This window comes from Parasteatoda tepidariorum, chromosome 10, assembly GCF_043381705.1.
Source record: "Parasteatoda tepidariorum isolate YZ-2023 chromosome 10, CAS_Ptep_4.0, whole genome shotgun sequence".
NCBI classification, from domain to species: Eukaryota; Metazoa; Arthropoda; class Arachnida; order Araneae; family Theridiidae; genus Parasteatoda; species Parasteatoda tepidariorum.
The window spans coordinates 45,758,219-45,782,509 of NC_092213.1; the positions used below are offsets into that span (position 1 = coordinate 45,758,219).

Here is a 24,291-nt window from a genome sequence, read left to right on the forward strand (position 1 = left end):
TTTTTAACCGCTTTAATTAAAAGTATAGTTTTTCTTTGTGTATAGTCAGAATGATATGCTGACAAAGTCCAGTATTTAAAATTCATTTTTATTTCTCATGTCAGTATGTTTTCAAATCTTGTTTAATTTATTTTTAATGTCTGCTCAAGTATTCAGGCAATTGTAACAAAAAAAGCAGTAAAATAATTTATCTTTAGAATTAATACACTTTTCACACCATAGTTTGTTTGGTTTGACTATTGTTTGTAAAACATTTCTGAATGTGTAATTCTTGTCTAAAAATGTGTAATTTTTAGGGTCATGAACTTACAAGTGTGGGAATCCTTTTGGGAGTTTCTGCTGCAAAGTGAGTATCTGAATAAATGTTTGCCATGTCTTTTTAAGGTTGTTAAATAGTCTTTTTAAGGTTGCGAAAATGACACTACATTGAAATAGTTTTTTTAACTTAACCGTTAACATTGGTTTCACCATGTTATGTGAGACTTCTCATGTTATTTAATTCGGATAAAATTAGTATTATTAATAATTAACATTGAATATCTTTAAAATGTAAACCATCTTTAAAAATATGTTATCAAATTAAAAAAACAAAAGTATTAATATTTAAACAAAGGTAAAAAAATATCTCCTAAAAAGTTGACTGTGTTTAATTTTCACTTAAATGAAATTAATTTTGACTAAACGCAAACTTGGTGTTCCAAAAAGGATTAGCAATTGGAAAGTGATTAAGGAAAAACTAAAAAAGACACAAGTGTACAATTTTCTCTGTTCTGCTTAATAAAACTTGTTCTCACCTAGTTTTAAAATTTTTCAACAAATGGTGCTCTTTCAACACCCTCTGTAACTAGACANGCGTTCACGAAAAAAAAGTAATGGCGATACAGCAGAATAGAAGCTTCGACGACTTCCAGTTCGCTACGAACGAGTAGGACTTCTCTTGATGACTCATGCTTCCGTTCTTGAAGGAGAGCTCAGGCCTTGCCTACTTACAGAGGGTGTTGGCTCTTTGCAGCAACAAAATGGTCCAATGTAAGGATAAGATTATGAAATGCTAAAACGAATCTCTTATTCTAGTGAGCAATGTCATCTGAAAACTAACTTTTTAACCAATTTTGAAATTTAATAAGCATAAATATTTTTTTCTTTTAAGCAGAGAAAAGCAAGTCATACGTTTCTATCTCTTCTAATTTTCTTTCCAATTTTTTTAAATTTAAATTCTTCGTTCCTTTCTGAACACCAGGTATGTCTCTTATGTTATTTTCAGTTACATTACTTGTTTTTAAATATTAAGTATCTTAAACAAAATGTACTTGTTTTAAGACTTTTAAAGTTTAATTCGTTTGTTAATAATATTATATTTTTTAGACGTGGAACCATGGATTTAAGTGCGACCAAAATGTTAAGCATTCATATTGAAGCTCTTTTACCCCCAACATCTACTGAATTAGATGTATCACCTACTGTTCAAGTTGCTGCTGTCATGGGACTGGGGTTATTATATCAAGGCTCTGGTCACCATCACATGGCAGAAGTACTACTGGGAGAAATTGGTCGCCCTCCTGGACCAGAAATGGAACACTGTGTCGACAGAGAAAGTTATTCACTGGCTGCTGGATTAGCTTTGGGATTGATAACATTTGGTGTAAATATTTAAATTGTCAAACACATTTTTTAGTTATTTTATTTCAGTTAAATTATTATTTTTATGGTGCATAGAGGCAAAAAATTTTTCACATAATATTAAATGTCAAATAATCAAATAAATGAATATAATTCTTTCTACGACTTGGACTCGAATTTGCAAAAGATAATTTTTTAAAAATTTAACTAGAAATAATAGTGAAAAAATCCCCTATTAAAGATTTCAAATATATGAATATAATTCTCTTTTCTTAGAATGCAAAATTATGCATGAAAGCAATCGTTCTATTCTTTATTAAATTTTTCTTTGTGAGAATATATTGTATTTTATTTATAATTTTTTTTAAAGTGTTAAAATACTGTAAATGATGAAATTTTTTGGCGTAATTAGAAGTAATCGTGAAAAAATTCCCTATTTTCCTATATGTTCCCTGTATATATTTTTTTTATTCCTTCTTAATTTTAAGGAAATGCTTAAATAGTGAACAAAGAGAAAAGAGCGTGTTGCAGAATTAAACAGGGTTAACACAACTGAATGATTTTCTTTTAAATAGTTATAAACCAAATTAAAGAAAAACTTCAAATCTGTAATCAAAATCATTTTGTGCTATCCATGGTTAAAAAAAAATATTTCTCAGTTAAGTTTTTAACATACATAGTTCAAAATCAGTGTCTTTGCTATAATCTCATAAAAAGAAACTATATGGCATTTAAAATCAGATCATTAGTTTGTACTAACCTTGTACATTAGTGAGGATATGAATTTAGTTCAGTTTATTTAATATTTTTGATGCAATGTAGAAAATAAATTTGACTAACCATTTGCCATCTTACAAAGAACTGCTTGAATGATACAGAGAATTGCTAGACATTTGAGGATGACTTATGTGGGGAGGAGTGAATGTTTTCAATGTTAAACGAATGTCTTTTCTGGTATTTCCCTATAAAAAACATTTGGCTGGAGCATTCCTAAAATTAATTAGTAATACTAATAATAATTAAAAATTAATTGTCCTTTCAACTGAGTCATTTTCCATTATCTTTCATGATGTATGTTGCTTAAGAATTACTTTTGCTATTTGTTTGTTAGGTATTCACTTTGGCAATTTTTTTAAAAGTATTGAGGCACAATATTACTTTAAAAATTGAATGAATTATAAAAACATTAAAAGACCTCTTTAGATAAAAAAAAGGGGGGCTTCTACTACCTTTATGTTAACCTCTGGAAAATTATAGTTTTAAGGCAATTAATGTTTCAATTGTTATAAAATATTTTTAATAATAAAATGAACTTGTGCTTTAGAAAGGGAAAAGCATGTCTGGTGTTGCAGATTTTCCAATGGCAGATCAACTGTACTATTATATGGTTGGTGGTCATAAAAGGCCTTTGGTACGTATGAAAACTCACATTTTTAAATATGATGCATTGTTTTTTTATTATTATTTATTTTTATCTTATTAAATATCATAATCTGAGCATTATAAAGTAGTTATTGAAGCTTGACTTTCTTCTGTGTTTCTTATTTTGAAAGTAATCATTAGCTTTTGAAACACATAGAAAGACTTCTAAATGGTATATATTAACTGACAAGATCTTTAATATGGTCATTTCTATAGAAATAGAGAATAAATAGTCTATTCCTCAGTATTGGTATGTAATATCATCCAAATGAGCTTGATCAGTTAAAAATTAAGAATACAAAGTTTTTAATAGGTGATACTTATTGTTAGTGTTTCGTGCTATTAAGCTTCATATTTATAAGAGAAGCATAGTCTCATAACATTTAATTCATAATTATAAAAAAATGTTTCACAGAGCACCATTTATTCATTGTATAACTGCTATTCTATTACTTATTGATTAAATTGTTCGTTATTTTTTAGTGCATATTTTTTCTGGTACGTAATATAAATTGCTATGTCGCAAGCTGATTGTGTCATCCATTCGATTGAATACTAAAATTATTAAATTATTGTGCTATTATTTATTAAACTATTAAAATTATTATTAATTTAACTATTAAAATTTATTAAATTATTACTCATTGTTTTTTAATATGCTTTGTAAAATGCTATATAAATTGTTGTTCTTGTATGCAAAATTGACTGATGCATTTTACTTTTATTTATGTTAAATTCTTAGACTGGAATCCATAAAGAAAAGCATAAATCTCCTAGTTATCAAATACGGGAAGGTGACAATGTCAATGTTGATGTGACTAGTCCTGGAGCTACTCTTGCATTAGGGATGATGTTTTTTGACACTGACAACCAGTATGTATAGTTGAGCTATAATATGAATATTAATGATTGTTTTTGTTTGCTTTGTTTTTTCTTTAATGGCATGGTTTTTTAATTTCGTGATTTTTTTTTGTCTTCTTATTAAAATGTCCCTAGTCTTTCTTAATGTTAAAATATACATTAGGTGGAAGAGAATAGAGGGTTAAAATTAATAAAGTTTTTGAATGTCTCAGGAAAAAAAAACTGGAGAACCTAAGGATTCAGAATTAAAATTAGCTTAAAAAAACGGTAATATGAAACATTTTGCTATAAACTTGTAAATATTCTAGAATTTTTTTCAAAAGAAAAAATAATAAAAATTAAAAAAAATTTTTTTTTCATGATAATATTTTGGTTGGCACTGCAATTTTAGGTTAAGAAAAAACTTTTATTTATTGTAATGTTTGAGATACAATTATTACTCGAATATTAATTTATTTTTGAATTTATTTAATTTATTTTTTAAGATTTGTTAGTGATAACTGATAAACTGTGTTTTGTTTGAAATACTTTAAAATATTGCCATGTGTAATTTTGTGCCATTTAGTGCAATTGCTGATTGGATGACTGCTCCCGATACTCAATTTCTTCTGGACATGGTTCGTCCTGATTTTTTATTGCTCAGAGTAAGTTTGTTCTTTCTGTTCTTCTTATAAGTTGTTGATAGTTGGGATTTTTATTATTGTCTTATAATACAGAGAATTTTATAGAAACATTAAGAACCTATTTACAAAACACTTTTTTAATGGAAATTAATTTTACTTTTTTTTTATTGTTGATTTCTCTTTATTTCATGTTGATTTCTCTTGTATTTGAAGAATGAATGGGGTAAATTGTTTATTACTTGCTAGTAAACATAACACATTCTTAAACCAAATATATAGAGTGTTTTCAAAATGCCACACAGTATATTATTTCACCCAAATCTTCTATTTAGAAAATTGTAGCAGCTTTACGTTTTGTTTCCAAATAATAAGACCGAAATTTGTTGGCAAAGGAGGCAGACGTGAAGTAAAAAATTAAAAAAAATCTTATCTATTAGCATAAACTTTGGGATGTGAAACCTCATCTTTGGCTGTTAAAGGATTTTGCAAATTTTATATTTGTATGTTAGAAGAGGTGCACTATTTTATGCAATTCCAATGCAAATCATGTCTCTAAGTATCTAAAGAAACATTGAGTACCTTCTGTTGTAGTGTTGATCAAAAATATGTATGTATGTGTGGAAATGTGTAATAACCATCTATTCCCAAGATGTCGTTTTGCCCTAAAACTCGTATACTTCCACTGACAACAACCTTTTCCTTGTTATCCTTCTTTTCCTGTTTTTTTGCTGTTACTAAATGTTAGAACTGTCTACTCTTCACTATAACTCAGGGCTCGAAAAACCGCCCGTCCTCGGCGGTAAAAAATTTCCCGCGGACAACAAATTTCTCGAATCCGACGTCTGAGCGGACGTCCATTTTCCCGTTTATGTCCGTGGTACATTTTCAATTTTTTTTTATCATACAAGAGTCTACCGCCTCACTTCTAAAATGACCATCTAATCGAGAAATCTCGTTAATTCTTCTATTACTGTATAATGTAATCCTAGTATTTGTAATCCTAGTAACTGCTAATTAATTGTGCAATTTATATAAATGTTTGCAATAAATAAGAGAATTATACTTTTATTTATTTAGAAGCTACGGGTTAGTTTCAAAGGAGGACAGATACATTGTTGGACAAGCCGTCCTGGGGGAGGGGTAAAATTTCTGCGTTTTTTCGAGCCCTGCTATAACTATAATAATCGACATTAAATGCTCAAATTAAATGCTGAATAAAATTATGTAGAACAATTTTTGTTCATTGTTTTTGCATATTGTGTATGATTTTCAATCCCCTTTCGCAACTCCAGATAGTCTTTGCGAAACTATGTTCCTCTACGGGAATATTATTTCTTTTTGTATGCCTGTTTTACCTTTTTCATTTTCACATTATTTTCAAATGCTTTGTGCAAAACATTTTGTGGAAGATTCTGGTGGCACCTTTTATAGTTAAATTTATTTTGACTATTGATTGTTTTTCCTAACAATATTAATGAAAAATTATTTTTATATTAAAAATAATAAATCTTGTTTTTTTTTTATTTAAATTTTTCTTGCAGACTCTGAGTAAAGGCTTAATATTGTGGTCGTCTGTTCATCCATCTGTTCAGTGGGTTGAAAGCCATTTACCCTCTGTAAGTTAAAATTTTAAAATTTATCTGAAATTTTTTTTCTTTACTGTATTGTTATTAAAGGTTTTACCTAAGTGTTCATATACATTTTACTGATATTTCTCAATCAGCTGGTTTATTCAAATTGTTACATCTCACGCAAAATGTGTATTCTGCAACTAGGGCTGTTACTAATTAGTTATATTGCAAGAAATGCTTAGAAAAACTTGCATGTCCTACAGAAAGTGTAATTTCAATGCATTATTACAATTTTGGCGTTTTTAATGAGGGACACAAGTAAAAATTTTTTTTATGTAACATAGGTATTGCAATGAATATTTGTAAGTATCATTAAATGTCCACTGTAAACTCAACATTTCGGTAAATTTTTTATCAAAGTGAAACACTAATGTTTAAATGTCATGTTTAGAAAAATTTGAAATTTATTGCGCCATTTTTAAGATAGACATAAGTAAAAACTATTTAACTCTTAAATATAAATTTTTGACTATGTTATTTTCTGCATTGTTTTACTTTCTATGTAGTTTGATTTAAAATATTCTAATCTTTACTTTTAGATTGTTTTAAAGCATGCATTTCAAAAAACAAATCAGCAAGATGATATTGATTATGAAACAATGAGGTATCGAACTCAGTTTTGAAATAATTATTTAATATGTAATGATATATTACTAAATGTTTTTAGTTTTCTTCTTATGCTGCGCAATTGCATTTTCAACACATAACAATCACATTTTCTCACTCTCTATGTATTATTTTATAATTTAATATTCAATTTTTGACTTAAACTGAAATGATTTTAAATACTCTTTCCATTAGAAATATTCAGTTCTTTGAATATTACAACCTGTTCAAAATTGCACTAAAATTTTTTTCTTGTCAAACATCTACCCTAAAGTTTGTAAAAAGCCAGGATTAAAGCTCAAAGAGAATAAGTTTTTAGCTTAGTTTAAATATGATAAATTTAATTTAAATGAAGCAGTTCATTATGTATACTATAATGAAAAATCAAAGTAACTATTCATTTGTATTTTTTAGAAAGAAATGTGTAAGTTAGTTGGACATTAAATGTATATGATATGAATGAATTTACATTTTGTTAAGCTTAATACAAAATTCTTTTTTATTTATTCTTATTCTGTTATCATTTTTTATTTTTAAATATTTATACTATGGTGTTCTAATTTTTATGATATAAATGTATTTTTTTATTTAGTCAAGTATATTGCAACATTATTGCTGGAGGATGTTTTTGCATAGGTTTAAAATTTGCTGGATCTGGAAACAATGAGGCTTTTAAAACACTGGTAAGTGTGAAAACCTTTTTTTAAACAAATTTAAAGATAACTGTATATGTTTCAGTGATGGGAATGTAAGACGTCAAATGAAACAATATGGCAATGAAACATCCTCTTTAATTGTGAAAGATAACAAACCATCAAGAAACTTCACAAACTCCAATTGACAGGTTATTTGTTAAAACATTTGAAAGTTGTTATTAAAAGAACAATTAAAACTTGAACTTTTGATTGTAAACATCTCATACTGCAGGTGGGCGTCACCGGGTAGAAACCTAATATTGGTACAAAGTCTCGAACGCTGCACAACAACCCTCTCGAAGGCAAACTGTCATCTGCTTAAGTACTGGACATCAGCCTCTTCACTCCCTGCCTTGGCCGCCGGTTGATGCTCCTCCGCCGGTATACATCCGCGCGGGAACTATTCCGGTTCGTCCTCCTACCTTCGGTCTTCGATCCAATACTCGATCCTTCTACATCGGCTTTTCATGCTATCTCAGCTGTCGCAACCAACAGCTTCTACAGTAACTAAGAACTAATTATCATAATCTAATGCAGTTGTAACTTAAAATATAAGAATTTTTATAACGCAAACGAAAGGCTAAACTCTTTTGTTCAGTTTTTATAACCTTCATTTTATTAACATATTGGTGTTGTCATTGTCATGTCCATGGATATTGCTATCATTAAAGAAGTAAAGGTTCAAAAAAACAAACAAAAATTTCAGATAGCCAAAATGTTTATCAGAGATCCAAAAATTGCAGCTTCCAGCCAGGCCAAATTTACTACCGTTCAGCGGTACCATCACAAAATACTTTTTCTTAAAATTTTACATTTGTTTGCTATAAGAAACGATAAATTTATATTTTTACCTTATTTTTGTGCTGATTTTTTAATATAATATTTAATTTTCACAAATTATGTCTAAATTTTCACAAAATTGGTACCTCTCAGAAAGACCTAGACAGACCCCTGAAATGTCTTATTTAAAGCAATCAAAGTCTGAGATTAGATGCTATTTTAATGGCTGATTATAAACTCTACTTATGGCTATTGCATTTCCATTGGTAAATATGATGGTAACCAAGATTTTAGGCTTATTTTCTTGGTTCGAGGCTTTGGAGGGCCAAAGCACATACATATTTTTTCCCTTTGACATTTACATGTCTGATATCCCGTTGCAGCGCACTGGATTTACCCTTGCCATTCCAACTGACTGAATTTGTTACTCTCCATTTTAAATTGCTTCTAAGGCTGATTTAAAATTAGGGAAAAAAATTATTATTCTCCCAATAATTTTTTTGTTTTAGAGTATAAATATTTGAATGGGTTTTCGGTTTCATTCACATGCCAAAATTTTGTAATTAATGATTTTTTTTCTTAAATTTTAGATGCAATATGCAAAACATTTCATTCAGCTCTCCAGAAAATATGCTAGCGATCAAGCTGGTCGGAGCACAGTTGAAACTTGCTTGAATGTTATTGTTTTATCTTTATCCATGGTAAGTTTGATTTATCAGTATATTTTTTGTTACATCATGAGATACGGCAGTAAATATTTTTGTCAAATTAAAGCATATATCGATAGACTGATATAATAACTTTCTTTTCACCTGATGCATTATATCTCTTAGTTATGTGAATAGCTTTAAAACCTATAGATGCCAATTACATAAAAACAATACTTTAGAAATAACTAATGCATGCAACATGCTTCATGTAAAAAAGGGATATATCACCAAAATTTTTTTATAACAAAGAGGATAACAAGTAATGTTTTACTGATTGTTTTTTTAAATCTGCAAATACAAACTTTTCTCTTATGAATTTATCTTTTTAATTTATTATGAATATTTCATTATAAATAATTTTCTTATCACTAACAGGTAATGGCTGGTACTGGTGATTTAGATGTCATTCGAATTTGTCGTCACTTAAGATCTAGAGTTCATCAAGCTGCTAGCTATGTATTATATGGCTCACATGTAGTGACACACATGGGTCTTGGATTACTGTTCTTAGGTGGTGGAAGGTTTGTATATTTATGATTTTTTTATGCTGAACTTTATGTTAAATGTAATGTTTAAAATTGAACTTATGTTTTCCTTTTCCTTTTTTCTTTTCACAACTTTGCATTATAATAAAATGTACTTAGAATAATATATAAAAATTTTTGTGATGATACATAATCTATTAAATTTTTATGATAATATTAAAATGTAGCTACATTTTATGATCTGCTTTTATTATAGATTAACGTGAATGTATTTTTAAAAAAAAATTGATAATGTGAAACACTTGTCAAAATATCACCAACATTTGTTTGAATATTCATCTCCATTTGTCATGAATTACATGCAGATTTAATTGTTTTTAGTACAATAAATTTTCTGTTACTTGCAACACTTGATAAAATATCAGTAAGAATTAATTGAATGTTTTTCTTTATGTGTCGTGCATTTTTTTGCAACATGTTTTGTGGTCAGCACTATCAAAGTATTTGTCTTTTCTTAGTGTTTAATTGCTGTTCCCAACCATTTTTATTTTATGTAACAAGTTCCCAAAATTTTCTCATATTATTAGAGCTTAAGCTCTTTTAAAACAATTTATTGTTTTTAATATCAGTAGCTCTACTATGTTTATAAATACGGAAGAAACATTTACCTCAGAAATAATGGTTAAACTAATGTTTATTAAGTAAGTGAATAAAATATAAAATGTTCAGGTAGCTAGAAAATTCAATATCTGTATCATGCAAAATATTCTAATTGCAATTGCAGTTAAAGCAACTTTTGTGTTAACTAATGATGCTTTCATGGACCTGTTTCAAGTATTTATTCATATTAATCGATAAGTGAATGGTTCACACAGATAAAATGAGCTGGTTCAATGGTTAAGGCACTTTGCTGCCATTGTTAAAAACTGGGATTTAATTTTCGGCATTGGTTTGAAGCCCACTGGGTTTCAGATCAATGGGTATGAGTTCGTTTGAGAAGTAAATATGAATGGTGGGTAATGATGACCACATTACCACCATCATGCTGTTGGTCTCAAAATTTTGAAGCCACTATGCATGTATGTAAAAATTAACCCCATAACTGATGCAGGAGTGCTTTACTTCTTTTCCACACAAATAGATTAGTATAAAAGGCATAGAGTATTCTAGTGCTTTTGTGTTGACAAAATGTGTTGCTCTTCATCTTTTCGATATAATATCATGAAATCCTTTTTTTGAATGTTGTTTTCAACCAAGGATTTTTAGTTATTGGTTAAATTTTAAGACTATTTTCCTCTATTTTTTTAAAAAATGTGTATTGTTAAAAAAATATGATCTGTCTGTGCTCTTTTCACTTGCTCTTGTTTCATGCATAGAATGCTGACTGAAAACCTCTGGTCTAGTTTTAACTTTTATTAACAATCCTATTCTCTATGATAAACTACTCTATTAATATTTTTACACTAATAGTTCAAATTCTTGCCTGTTTTTTTATGAGCTTATAATTTTAAAATCTTTGTTTTGCTTTTGACTACAAAAATTTCTGCCTTAGCAACAGAGAGCATTGTAATCAATAATAAAAAATTATGAATATGTGTTACTTGTGTAGCAGAAGAAGCATCAGAATGAAAAGCCTAACACTTATCGCCCACACCATTTTTATTTTGTTGTTTGTATTTATTAAATTTAATTTTTATTTAAATTTGGCTTATTTTATTTATTCTCTAAAATTACCATTAATTTTTGATGTTGAGCATTTTCATAATTAAACTTTTTTTCAAATTTATTAGATTTGTAAACTTGATAAACTGTTTTTAATTAATATTTAGATTCACTCTGAACACTGCTCCCCTCAGTATTGGTGCTCTGATCTGTGCTTTTTTCCCAAAATTCCCTCAGCACAGTAATGATAGCAGGTATGTTTAAATTTTTTTCTTCTTTAAATCTAAAGGGTTATTTACAAATTACTGTATAGTAATTCCTTGCAAGGTCTAAAAATACCTTTCCCTATGGCAAAATTGTGAGAGGTATTTATAATGTAGGATATTTAAATTCAACATTTAAAAAAATAAATGAATTACATGTGGTGGTGAAATGTTTTCTAATAAATAAAACATGTAGTGAACCCTATAGGGGTGTCTCCTTCCAAAACTGCTTTTTTGAGTCACCATATTTTTTACCTTAATATTCCAGTTCTAAATTATCAATACCAAAGACCAGACAACACTCTACAAGTAAACAATTTTAATATGATAAATTTAAGGAGGATATTAATTTAAATTATCTTTTTTCAGGATATAAAATTAAACTAGTGCGAGAGGAAACAGACAATTTGACACTATCCAAAATGCAATCTTATTTTAAATTATTTGAATTAAAAAAAATATGTATGTAGAAAAACCAAATTATTGAGGCAACCACTTATCCTAACCAATTTTTAGAGTAAGGAGAGAGGTAATTCCCAGGAAGTTTCACTTTAAATTCAAAAACTTTAAAGAAAAGCTTGACATGTTAAAGAGAAACAATTTACTTTCTAGTGTTTGTAAATTGTTTTGAGTAGAACTACAGACGAACTAGATACACCTGTTTAGTTGAAACTGAAGAATATTCATAGTTATGAGTAGTAAAAAAGAAAAAGTTATTTAAGCTGTTTTTATTGAGTTATTACTTTGTGCAAATTTTTAAAAATGTGATTTTTTAAGTATGAATGGAATTTAAAATAATGTTATGAAAATAGATATCTTTTCGTTTTAAAGAATTATATCATTTATTAAGCTTAATGGCTTTAAAAGTCATTTTTGACACCTATAAATAGGTTATGGTGAAAGAGAAGGTGATGTCCTTTTAATTCCAGGACTACATTTGTACTTTATAAAAAAGACAATATAATCTCAAAAACTTCCAGGAACTGGATGATTTTGTATCAACTCATGGTGAGAAAAAAATGAGTTAGATAATATTTTATTAAGAATATCGATTCCAAAATTTTGCTGTATCACTTTGTAATTAACTGAAAAATGTCCAAAATATCCTTTTTTTTTGCTATTTGTATTTTTTTATTGTGAGATCGTACTATATTTCCTTTTTAATATAATAACTTCCCATTCATTTTATAAACTTATGCTAGATTACTAAGTCAGTATGAATTTGCATTTTGTTTTTAGGTACCATTTACAAGCCCTTTATCATCTCTATGTACTAGCAGTAGAACCTCGACTGATTGTTCCACGTCTGATCGATTCAAATAAACCAGTCTACATTAATATTAAAGTGAAGTTCAAGGTACCTTTAAATTTTATTTTATGTATGTTAAATTCTGGGGTAATTTATTTATTGAATTATTGTTTTTTATTTAATGAAGTCCACCATAATTTAATGTGGTAGCAAAAATACTTTTATTTTTCTCCTTATATCTCTTAATTGTATTTGTGTTTTAAAATGCTTTAAAAAAAAATTAATGGCAGTTATTTGGCTATATTCTGAAATTGTAGAGGTAACACACACTGGTAACATACTAGAGGTAACACACACTGTATAAGCCTTACTTTTATTGTCATCTTTTATCCTTAAGTTCAGACTACATTGGATTTATTGGCAATAGGTTTTGCCAGTGAATGGCACTTTCATTTTTGTTTTGCATACTTTATTATCATGGAATAAGCTATATCCATACCAAATTTCATTTATTTATATTCAGTATTTTTTTAGATATTTGGGAAAATGTCTTCCATCTCTTAATTTTGTCCACCAGTGTATAATGCAAAACTCATTAGAATATATGGTATTTGTTTTGACTTAATTGATTCCAAACCATTAACAGCAGTCCAATCAAATACATTGACTTATATTTCTTGATAGCAATTTTCTTTAAAGCAATGAGGTTTTTTTTTAATCATTTTAATTTGAAGAAAATTTTTGTTGTGTCATATATAATAAAATTTTTTATTTAAAATATTTTTGTGGTACCCTAGAGTAAAGTTAAGTTGAAATAGGATTTTAACTTTTTGTTGTGTCTTCCTTCCATCATTGCAATCTGCGCTGAAATATATACTTAAATTAATAAATATTAAAGTATGTATAAAAGTTGTATGTGATTGTTAAATTGAGAGTGGAACAAACATTTTCCTTTTAATTTTTGTTTGAAATAACATAAATTTATGAGACTATTTTTAAGTAATATCTACATAACATTGCTTTTTATTTTTAGCCGTTTGATTTTTTTTCTTCCATATCAATTTGTGTTTTAATATGAATCAGAAAATTCTTAAAAGTATTATTGAATGAACATATCTATGCTAAGGAAATATTTGTGTTTATTTGTACTTTTGTAAGGAAACTATGAAATAAGCAACTATATGACTGTCGAAAGTGTGAAAAACCTATCAATCTTTGATTTTCGTCAATATCATCTCCTCAATAACAAGTTCACAAAAATATGTATATACTAAATTTATTACCTGACTTTCAACTATAATATTTTAAATAATAAAAATTGACTGAAAAAAAATTTTTTTAAAGAAAATTTTAAATATTTATATTTCTGTAAGTTTTGTCATAAAAAATTCCAAAATACAAAACTTATGCTATTCTTCCCAGTTTAAAGCTACTAGTTTTAACAAAATAAAATAGGGGAAGAAGAAAAAAACGAAAAAATTAAATACATTTAATACTGTCATAGATTTCACTATTGTAGCTTACAAGTAAAAATCTGTCATGATATTGGAGTTCCGATTTAAAACAAGAGTTTTCTAAACTTTAGGTTTGTTCCATTAAAATTGGATAATTTCTTGTTAATGCTAATTAATTGAGGTATAATTGATTGAAGAATATAAGTCTAATCCCTTGGTAATTTTGCATGTATCTCTTATAGGACACTGAATTTTATGAAGATGCAACATTTTCTTTGAAAGCTCCATGCTTGCTTCCTGAATTGAAATTTTTAGAAAAGGTTTAGTAATCTTTCTATTTTACAATAATGCCATTCATAAATTTTGATGTATCTAAAAGAAGTCATTAATAACTCACATTTTAATTGTTGTAACTATCAATTGTGAGTCTTAGTATCAAAAGTAAAGTGTTTGTAGTTAGTTACTAAAAAGATGAGTTTTGCCAAAACTATGTAGGATTTTTTTTAAGTGAATAAATTATATGTGTTGTGCATAATTAATTTAATAGTAGCTTTTCGTTACCTTGTGCTTGTTGAGTGATAAGAAATTAGTGAGATATATATTTGAAAATGTGATATAATGGAGATACAAATAAAGAAAGGTTGAATTTTGTATTGTATATAAATAAAATTGTAAAATAGTGCAGAAGATCTGTTTGTTGGCCATCAGCATAGATTATACCATTGAATTCGATCAGGGGATCTAACCAGGGCAAAGTAGAAATATATAGTTGCTATTGCCCACTCTCCAGTGAATCAGCAAATCTGACTCATTCTCAGTCGTGCGCTTTTGGCATGATTGAAAGGCTGTTTGTATTTTAGTGAAATTGCCATTTTTAGGCTTTGATATTGATTGAGATCCATGCAATTTGGTTGTCTTGCCAAAAAGAATAGGCAAAGAAGTGCAGTGCTGCCTAGAGTGTCAATAAGTTAGAGAGTTCTGTGTTTGTTTCCAATGTTCATCAATGTGGAGAAGTGCTGTAGAGATGTACAGTGTGCAAAATAAATAACAGACCACCCTAAATAACTTTTGATCTAATGATCGGATATTCATGCTCTAGGACTCAATCTAAATTGCTCAAGGGGTTGACCTGAATAACCTTTTTCAACAGAGTCAGATGTTTTGACTTCCAAAATATAGGACGTATTTTGCTATATCTCGAGAATTTTTTATGAGAATTTTAAAAATCTTTATTCACAGCTATGAAATTGGTTTATCCAAAGATAAAACCATGCAAAAAATTAATTTTAGTAAATATTTATTATTTTTTATTATTTTATTTAGTAATAGTCGAAAATTTTTTGAATTGTTAGGTATACAATTTTTTACATCATTTTTGACAAAATACAAAATTTGGGCAAAATCGGTGGAATAGTTCCTAGGAAATCGAATTTTAAAAAAGTTGTATGTTTAAAATTTGATTTCTCAGGAACTATGCATCCAATTTTTCTCAAATTTTGTATTTTGCCATGTAAAATTGCTTCTTTAAAATTATGTAAAAATTTATATACATTACAATTTAAAAGTTTTATGACTGTTATTAAATAAAAAAATAAAATTTTTTTAATTATTTACTGAAAATATTTTTGCAATGAATTATCTTTGCATAAACAAATTTTATAATTGTGTGCAAAAACTTTTCAATTCGCTTGAAAAGTTCTCGACATATGGTGATTAATGCAAAAAGTAGAATTAACATTAAAGGGTTCAAACTTTGAATCGCTCGCCTGATAAAACTATGGGGATCATATTTCCCGGAATGCGGCTATCCCCTATATTTTGGGGCCAAAAATCCGAATCCATTGATAAAAAGGTATGTTTATTCAGAGAAAGTACATTTTTGTGTCTGATTTCATAACTTAAAATATCGTCTCCACTAATTGATTAGCATATTTTAGGTCACCCTTCGAACCATTAAGATGGAGTCCTAGAAAGTGAAGATCGGATCATTAGATCAAGAGTTATTTAGGGTGGACCTTTTTTTTAAGCGATTTGTTCATTGTCGATTTCCAAGGATTGAATTGAAGGTTTTAAGTTTGCATCCAATCAAATGCATTAACCAACTTTTAGAAGGCTGTAATTAGAAAGTTTTATGTTGTTGCCGCTGCCAAGTTTAAATAGCGAAAAAAGGGTGCAAATACAAACAACAACACAAAAACAAACATTCTCTGTTCTGTAATGAAGTAACTTTTGGGGTATCGAAACATAGAATAAACAACAAAAAGGTTACCTTCTCCCTTGGAGGGGGGTTTGACACCTGAAAAATATGCTATGCTGCCTATTTAAATATCACTATAAAATAGCAAAAATGATAGAGTGCAAATGTAGGGCTTGTGATAAATCGGGAGATCTAGTGATAGATATTTCTTAAATTTAATCTAAATAATAATTCAATATACAAAAGCATTTTGTTACTTACCTGGAAATCAGTTTTTTTTTTAAATGCTCACCTGAACAATTTGTAAAGGTGGCTTATTATTATATTGTGGAAACTCTCAAAGCCTATTCTAGAGCAATAAAAAAAAATAGTAGCAATGACGAATTACTCTTTCTTTTATTGTTACCTTTTTGTGAACAATGTTTTTTTATTAAACAATTTAGAAAAAAAAAATTAGATTTTTATACCTTTTTTTAAAAAAAAGTCTAAAGTGGTGATGCAGAGTTGTGTTCATTTTGTGTTGAAAAAATTATTTATTCTGACTATCAATCTAGAAACAACTTTCCAATAGAAATAGTGAATTTAGGTGTTATGTTAATATGATAGTTTTTAAACCTAAATTTGCAATGAATTCATAGAAAATGTTACTTTTAATATTATTTTAAAGAAAAAATTTCACACTTTTTTGAGAAATGTAAAAGAGTTTTTAATTTCTGGAGTCATAAAACATGTTTTTTCCTGACCGAATATCTTGACGATTTAGCTAAGGTATATCTTTTGAAATGTCTTATTTATAATTATTGAAATATTTGAATTGTTATCAATTTTATGGCATTCAAAAGGTACTTAGATTTATTATATGAAACTTTTGTCAGAAAATAAGCTCTTTAAATGACTAATAATTTTAAAAATTTAATAAATCTATTTAAATTTGAATATATCAAATGAGTTAAATAAAATTTAAATAATTTTTAAATGCCGATGGATTATTTTATCTGATATGTTTTAACTGTGGACAAACCTAAATATTAAGTATTCAGAGAATTTCTTTCATAATGCTCATAATTTAAATCTATTTAAATATTTCTTACTTTAAAGGTAATCATTGAAGATTCTAGGTATTGGCCTATTGTTTTCGATTGCAATGAAAACTGGGAAGTTTTACAGTATGTTTTCTTTATATTTTGCTTTGTTATTTTATTTTTAAATAAATATATTTTGACTGTTAATATTATGTATCATTCCCAGTAATAAGATTTTATTTTAATATTATGGTCTTTCTTGAATAGTTTTGACTTTAAAATTTGATGTTTAATTAAAGATTTTTTCTTTCTAATTACTATAATTATTTAAATATATATTTTTTTAATTTTTTCGAACTATTAAATCTTGTTTTTCAATGTCTGAAATAAATGTCACTAATTTCAGTTAAATCTGGTCGGTTTCAGTTATTGAGAATTGTATTATATGCACTATGTTTTTTAGCTTATTATAACCATTACTCTTTATTATTATTATTACAATTTTTATTTTATTTTCAGTCAGTTATTTTATTTTCAGTTTTATAATTATCTGACCTAATACCATATTTAATTTGACCAAATTTATCAAAATCAGTTCTTTCTTCTTCCTTTATTTTAATATTATTCTTAGTTTCTTACATTATTTTTATGTTTTATTATTATTTTGTTACTGTTTGAAAAATTCCATCTTGTTTGTTATTTAAAGAATAAGCTTTGATAAATATATTCTGTAGCAATTTGCTGGAAAATGGTGGTACTTTACATGTAATGCAAAAAGCTGGTTGTTTGCCCTACAATGAAGACCCTAAAGTAAGTTAGAAAATTTGTATCCATTGATTGATTACTTTATTTCTTAAGAATATTTATTTTTAAATAATTGCTTATTAGGTCCACTTATTGTTTTCCTTTTTTAATTTTAATGCATCAAATATTTTAATTACAAATTTGTAGGATATTTAGCAGCATAGTTTGTCATAGCAAAGATAATTAAATCTGTGTACCATATATTGTTGCTAAGAGTAAATTAAATGTTCATTGCAAAATTGATCTAATCCTAGAAAATTTAGTCTTAGTCATGCTGTATAACTAATTTGCAAATTCTTTTTACCAATTTTATTTGTTACTGTACTATTGTAGTATCTTGAAAAAAAAATTGCTTGCTATCTCCACACTTATTATTTCATTGTGTTTAATTCAAGCATTCAGTTATATGATCATAATCTTTGTTTTAATAACATTTTAAGAAATCATATTATTTAATCATGCTTCAAATGATATCATTTAAATTAATAATTTTTTTCTAGGGATTTCAAAGTTTGTTGGCTCGATCCTCTTTATGGAACAACGTACATGCCTGGATAAGAAAAGTTTGTTTCTATTATTGGTTGATGAATATTATTATTATTTTTTTTTGTTTCAGAATATCATTACTAAGTTTGTTTAAAAGCCCATTACACAGTTGACTATCTCAGGGTGGCCACAGCACCGGGAGAACCAGGAAAATTCAAAGAATGAAAAAAACTGGAAAAATTCAGGGAATTTCTAATTTTTTCTTAAAAACTAGGAAAACACAGAAATTTTTTCTTCGAAAAAAAGCCGATGTCTTTAAACATCGACAAAAATAAAGCGTGTAATCATAGCAAGCATTACAAAAGAAGAAAAAGCAGCCATGTCAGCTGCGTCAAATTTTGAATTGCAAATTTAAGTCATGACTTTTTAATGCGCTCAGTTTGCACTGATTCTATTGAAAGTTTATGTTGTTCTCGATCACTTTTTTCAACAAATATTTCTGTGAAATTCCGTATGGTTTAAAAAAAAAACAATATTTTTAATACGATATTAGGATGCGTGAGTTTCGAATTTGAGTCATAACTTTTTGGCTAGCATTATTTTTGCCAATTTTATTATAAACCCAAGTGATGTTTCTGGTGTTTTTTTTTTTTTTTTACATTTATAACTACCAATTTTCATGTGGTTTTTGAAATCTCGTTGCATTTATTACAATATTATGAATCGTGAGTTATAAATTGTGCATTTAATTTATCACTTTAGATGTGCTCGTTTTTGCCAATTTCATCATAAATCTGAATGAATTCCAATAAGTAAAAATTATCAGTTTTTAAAACACCAATTTTAAGGTAAAAATTATATTTCCACCAACATTGCTAAATATGCATGCGGCCCTTCGTTAGTCAACATGCTGTGCCCTTTAGTCCAAAAGGTTGTGCACTTAATATTTTATATTTATTCATTATGAAGTAAAGATGTTTATAACAATAATAATTTTTAAAATCAGCTTACATAATATTGTAATTAATTTCAGTTTTCGTTAATGTCTAGTTCATTAATTTTAGTTCATTCAGTAAACTTTTAAAATTCTATGTCAATATTTATAAACATACAGTATTAATATGAAAAAAATCACAAGTAATCAGTGTTTTTTAAATCAATGTTTTAGGACCTACAACTTTCAAATTTTTCATCTGATCCTGTACCTCTCAACTTTGCATCCTGCTTTTTAACAAATACTGCTAAGAGTGAACAGGTTTGTATAAATTTAATTTATTATTTTGTCTTTTCTTTGTTGTTAACAGGAAAGATTTCTAAACAGGTTCATCTTCTTTATTTTTGAAATTTGAGAAAAATTATGTGTGGGTTCTCCTTGTTAGGATGATCTCATTTTTACATACTTTGAATGCTTTTATTTAAAATACTATATTTATTCAAAGTTTTAACTATTTTTTAGATCAAAAATAATTATTTGCAATTTATGAAAATAATATTATATAAATTAAATAATTAAAATTTTTTATTTGTATATATTGTTCAATTTCCTATTTTTATACTCTATCTCGTTTAAGATTTATTATATGACATTAGATCTAGAAAACTTTCTCACTTATCATGTGCAACTCTTATTTCATTTGCATATCAAAAGTCAGGGGTTTACAAAAATTCAAGTGAGCCAGGACCATATTTTTGAAGACATACTTTTAAATTGATTTAAACTTAGCTGATAACTATTATTTTCTTTATGAAATTAATTAAAATATGGACAATCAATGTTTTTAATTTATCTAAAAATAAATAAATAATGTGGTCAGAAGTATTATATTTTAAGAAGAGTGGAAGACTGTAAACAGTTATTTTTAGCTATGTAATGTGATGTTTTAAGTAATATTTTTATTTGCTGTGGTGTACTTGCAAGGTTTTCACTTGTACTGTTGGCACTTACACACTTTATCTTCAATTGATTTTTTGTGCATTTTAATTATTTTTAATTTGAAGAGGGTAAAAAAAAAAAAAACATATTTCTAGACACAAAATTGGTTGAAATTGAGAAATCTTTGTATACTTTAAAATTTTCTATTTTTTTGCTTCAAGATTCTTTAATTAATACAATAAATCAGCTTGGAGTTACTAGATCTTACGTTAGGTCATTTAATAACATATCCCTGTATTGAAGCATATTTCATTGGTACTGTATATCAAAAGACTGAATCCAGTGCTAGCAGTACTACCATCAAGCAAGCTAAATGTAGGTTGATTATTTTCTTTTTTTTTTTCTTCATTTGAGGAATTGAGATTTTTGGGTCTAAAAAGCAGTTTAAAATATATGCAGTATGCATGCACCAGCTACTTAATAACTATTCAAAAATGTATTACATTAAAAAAAATCATTATAATTTATTAACTTAAACCTCCTTAGAAGCTGGATTAATGTTTTAAAATATTCCCTTTTTTCTATTACAGGAAAAGGAATGGCAACAAAAGATGTGTGGTATACTATTTGAATGTGCTTCATTAGAGAAAATGGAAGCATTACCAATATCTGTTGCAATGATGCAGGTATATTTCATTTCTCATTATTCATATCAATATAGTTTTTTTTACTCGTAATTAAATATTACAGATTTTTCCTATTTTGTTTTTTTAAAATTCAATAATATATCAAAGTTGTACTTTTATTTTTAAATAATGATACGTGATACTGATTTAATAATGTAGTTGTAGTATAAGATGAGTGCAATGACCAACAAGCATTATGGGTTAAAAAGTGTTTTATTGTATGTGCTTTTTTAATATCCTTTTGTGTACTTGTGCTTTTATAAGTAATTTTTCAGAACTATTATTTTATATAGCTAGTTTAGTAATTTGTTATTATTTAGTATTTTTTAAATAATAAGTGCAGTCAAACCTCAGTTTTACTAATTTTTTGATTGCTTGAAAACGAAGAATGTCCCTTAAAGTTTCATATTTATTTAAAGTTAAAAAACCTTATTTTGACAAAATATTTTTGCTCTCTCCTCTTATGTTTTTTTCCTTTTTTTCCCCTTTAAAAAAATAAACAAAAAATTTAAAAGTAATTTAAACGTATGCTGTGAAAACTCTTCATAAACTATAAAAAAAATGAAGGTTCAAATGATTTTAAAAAGCACAATGAAAACGATATTTCAATTGATCTGTGGAAGATTGGTGTGTGATTCCTGTGTGGAAAGTTAAAAATTCTAGTTTGTTTCCTTCCTTGTCTATAGACAATTGAAATGTATATGGAGTGACCAATCATACTTTTTATGCTCGTTAGTTGGTTTCAGTTTAATGGCACAAGAACCAGGAATGGCTATACTGCGCCAGTCACTAGGTCAAACTGATGTATTTTTTCTTAAAGTGGAGAATAAGGTCCTATAGTCTTGGTAAACTTTAAGAGGTTGTGATGTATAGGGTCACCAAACAAAGATTGAAGATCAGGATAAAATCTGCCAAAAAGTTTGTTCCTCAAATGTTTGAATTGTTTGTAGTCTGTTAAAATATGTTTAATACTAATGTTTTCATGGTATAGAGAATAACTAGGTGCATGTTCAGATTTTTATATATGCATGTGGGTCAAACGGGAATGGCTAATGCGCAGTCTATTGATTATAACCTGGGTTTTGCGATCAACATGTATTGTTTTAAAATTGCCAATATTAGGATAAATTTCGTGCAGTTTATTATTAATTTGTTTATTCAAATCTTCTTTCCAAGTCAGTTGTATGATATATTTACATATTCGTTTAAAATCAAGTAGCTGTTGTAAGATTATTGCTTACATTTTGAGCACGAAATATCAGCACAGTCATTCCTGCGTAGGCCAACATGTGACAGAAGGGGTGGAGTAGTCTCAGCAAAGCAAGTATTGAAAAATTAAACAGGAATCAGGTGGGTGGTTTTGAAGGTGAATGTAGAATTTCTTATCATTTTAACTATTGCAATAAGGGGTTAAAGAAACAACATGTAAATCCATGTTTGTGTTGCCTTATGTTCAAGCTGTCCACTTCTGGGAAAGTTAGAAAACATTTTTGAGGGTCAGAAAAATAAAATTCATTCTGTATTATATACTGTTATAATTTCTTTATATTTTATATATTTTTCCAGATGTCTAAAATGACACATTTCAGTCATCATACATTTGAAATGTGGCAAATAAAATTAGTGGCAGCTTATGACAGATGGTGTAGAAGTTACAATCATCGTCACAAAGATGACCTAACTTTGCTGAGACCTGATATGAGTATTATTATGATGAGTGAAATGGAAAAAACAGTTAATAACATCATAAAAAGTAACTATTGAATTAATTTTCATTATTTCCAAAAAATAAAAATACATACCTATGCTTGCAAGGGCGCCGACAGCGGGGTGCAAGGGGGTGCACCTGAACCCCCTGGCTTTTTTTAAAAACAATTAAAAGAGACACAGAAAAAAAATTTCTTTATAAAATTTTTTATTGAAAATATTTTTATTCAAAAACAAATAATTAAGTAATTATTGATACATAACAATTAAAAAATTGTTTAAGCAAACAAGAATTGTAATCATCTTGTTTGCTGTCCAAATCTGTTTATAACTTTTTCAATGAATTCTGAGTCATCGTTGATTCTTTTCTTATGCACACTGAGCGTGCACAAACTTGGCAAATATCCAAGCTATATTTTTAAATTTCATTTAATAAAATATAAATAATATTATATTTTCTATTAATTATTTAGTTTAACAAACGCGTATACCACAAGCTGACTTCTCACAACTCTAAAACTTCATCAACACAATAAATACCAATGATAAGCGTGCACAAACACATTAGTATACAAACTATGGTTTGTAGCTATTTGTGTTTCAAAGTCAGTAGCTGTGCCAGTGCCATCAATTCCATTTCTCCGGGCAAAATTTGTAAGTACAAGAAATTCGTACTTCTTTTTAAATATCTTGTTAACAATGAAGAAATGTATCTTGAAAAAAATTAACAAATGAAACTATATGTAATAGCAAAACAGTGCCAGCGCCATCAATACAGTTTCTCATAGCAAAATTTGCAATTACAAGAAATTCGTACTTTTTTTTAAATATCTTGTCAACAATGAAGAAATTTATCTTGAAAAAAATTAACAGATGAAAGTATATGTAACAAAATGACAAAATGTAATTACAGAATATTTTAAAAAAAAATGTTTTTCTTTTTTGGGGGTGGGGGTGGGGGGGGTAGTTTGTTAGTGGGTTGCACCCCCTTTTATGTCATTCTGATNACAAACTTAGCAAATATCCAAGCTATATTTTTAAATTTCATTTAATAAAATATAAATAATATTATATTTTCTATTAGTTATTTAGTTTAACAAAGGCGTATACCACAAGCTGACTTCTCACAACTGTCAAACTTCATCAACACAATAAATACCAATGATAAGCGTGCACAAACACATTAGTATACAAACTATGGTTTGTAGTTATTTGTGTTTCAAAGTCAGTAGCTGTGCCAGTGCCATCAATTCCATTTCTCAGGGCAAAATTTGTAAGTACAAGAAATTCGTACTTCTTTTTAAATATCTTGTTAGCAATGAAGAAATGTATCTTGAAAAAAATTAACAAATGAAACTATATGTAATAGCAAAACAGTGCCAGCGCCATCAATACAGTTTCTCATAGCAAAATTTGCAATTACAAGAAATTCGTACTTTTTTTTAAATATCTTGT

At 27.6% G+C, this 24,291-nt stretch overlaps 1 protein-coding gene across 3 annotated transcripts in view; it reads left to right on the forward strand.

Annotated features, from left to right (window-relative positions):
* LOC107448046 (anaphase promoting complex subunit 1) overlaps positions 1-24,291 on the forward strand; it is a 67,180-nt gene that overhangs the window by 38,923 nt on the left and 3,966 nt on the right. For all 3 annotated transcript variants that reach the window (XM_043040202.2, XM_071187137.1, XM_071187136.1), the window contains 19 exons: positions 297-346; positions 1,366-1,642; positions 2,945-3,031; positions 3,785-3,915; positions 4,469-4,547; positions 6,068-6,142; positions 6,697-6,761; positions 7,356-7,446; positions 8,829-8,939; positions 9,324-9,469; positions 11,263-11,349; positions 12,598-12,715; positions 14,304-14,381; positions 17,357-17,424; positions 18,015-18,090; positions 18,585-18,647; positions 19,739-19,825; positions 21,034-21,129; positions 22,696-22,882. In XM_043040202.2, coding sequence (XP_042896136.1) covers positions 297-346; positions 1,366-1,642; positions 2,945-3,031; positions 3,785-3,915; positions 4,469-4,547; positions 6,068-6,142; positions 6,697-6,761; positions 7,356-7,446; positions 8,829-8,939; positions 9,324-9,469; positions 11,263-11,349; positions 12,598-12,715; positions 14,304-14,381; positions 17,357-17,424; positions 18,015-18,090; positions 18,585-18,647; positions 19,739-19,825; positions 21,034-21,129; positions 22,696-22,882 — 1,972 coding nt within the window. The remainder of the gene's footprint in view (positions 1-296; positions 347-1,365; positions 1,643-2,944; positions 3,032-3,784; positions 3,916-4,468; positions 4,548-6,067; positions 6,143-6,696; positions 6,762-7,355; positions 7,447-8,828; positions 8,940-9,323; positions 9,470-11,262; positions 11,350-12,597; positions 12,716-14,303; positions 14,382-17,356; positions 17,425-18,014; positions 18,091-18,584; positions 18,648-19,738; positions 19,826-21,033; positions 21,130-22,695; positions 22,883-24,291) is intronic.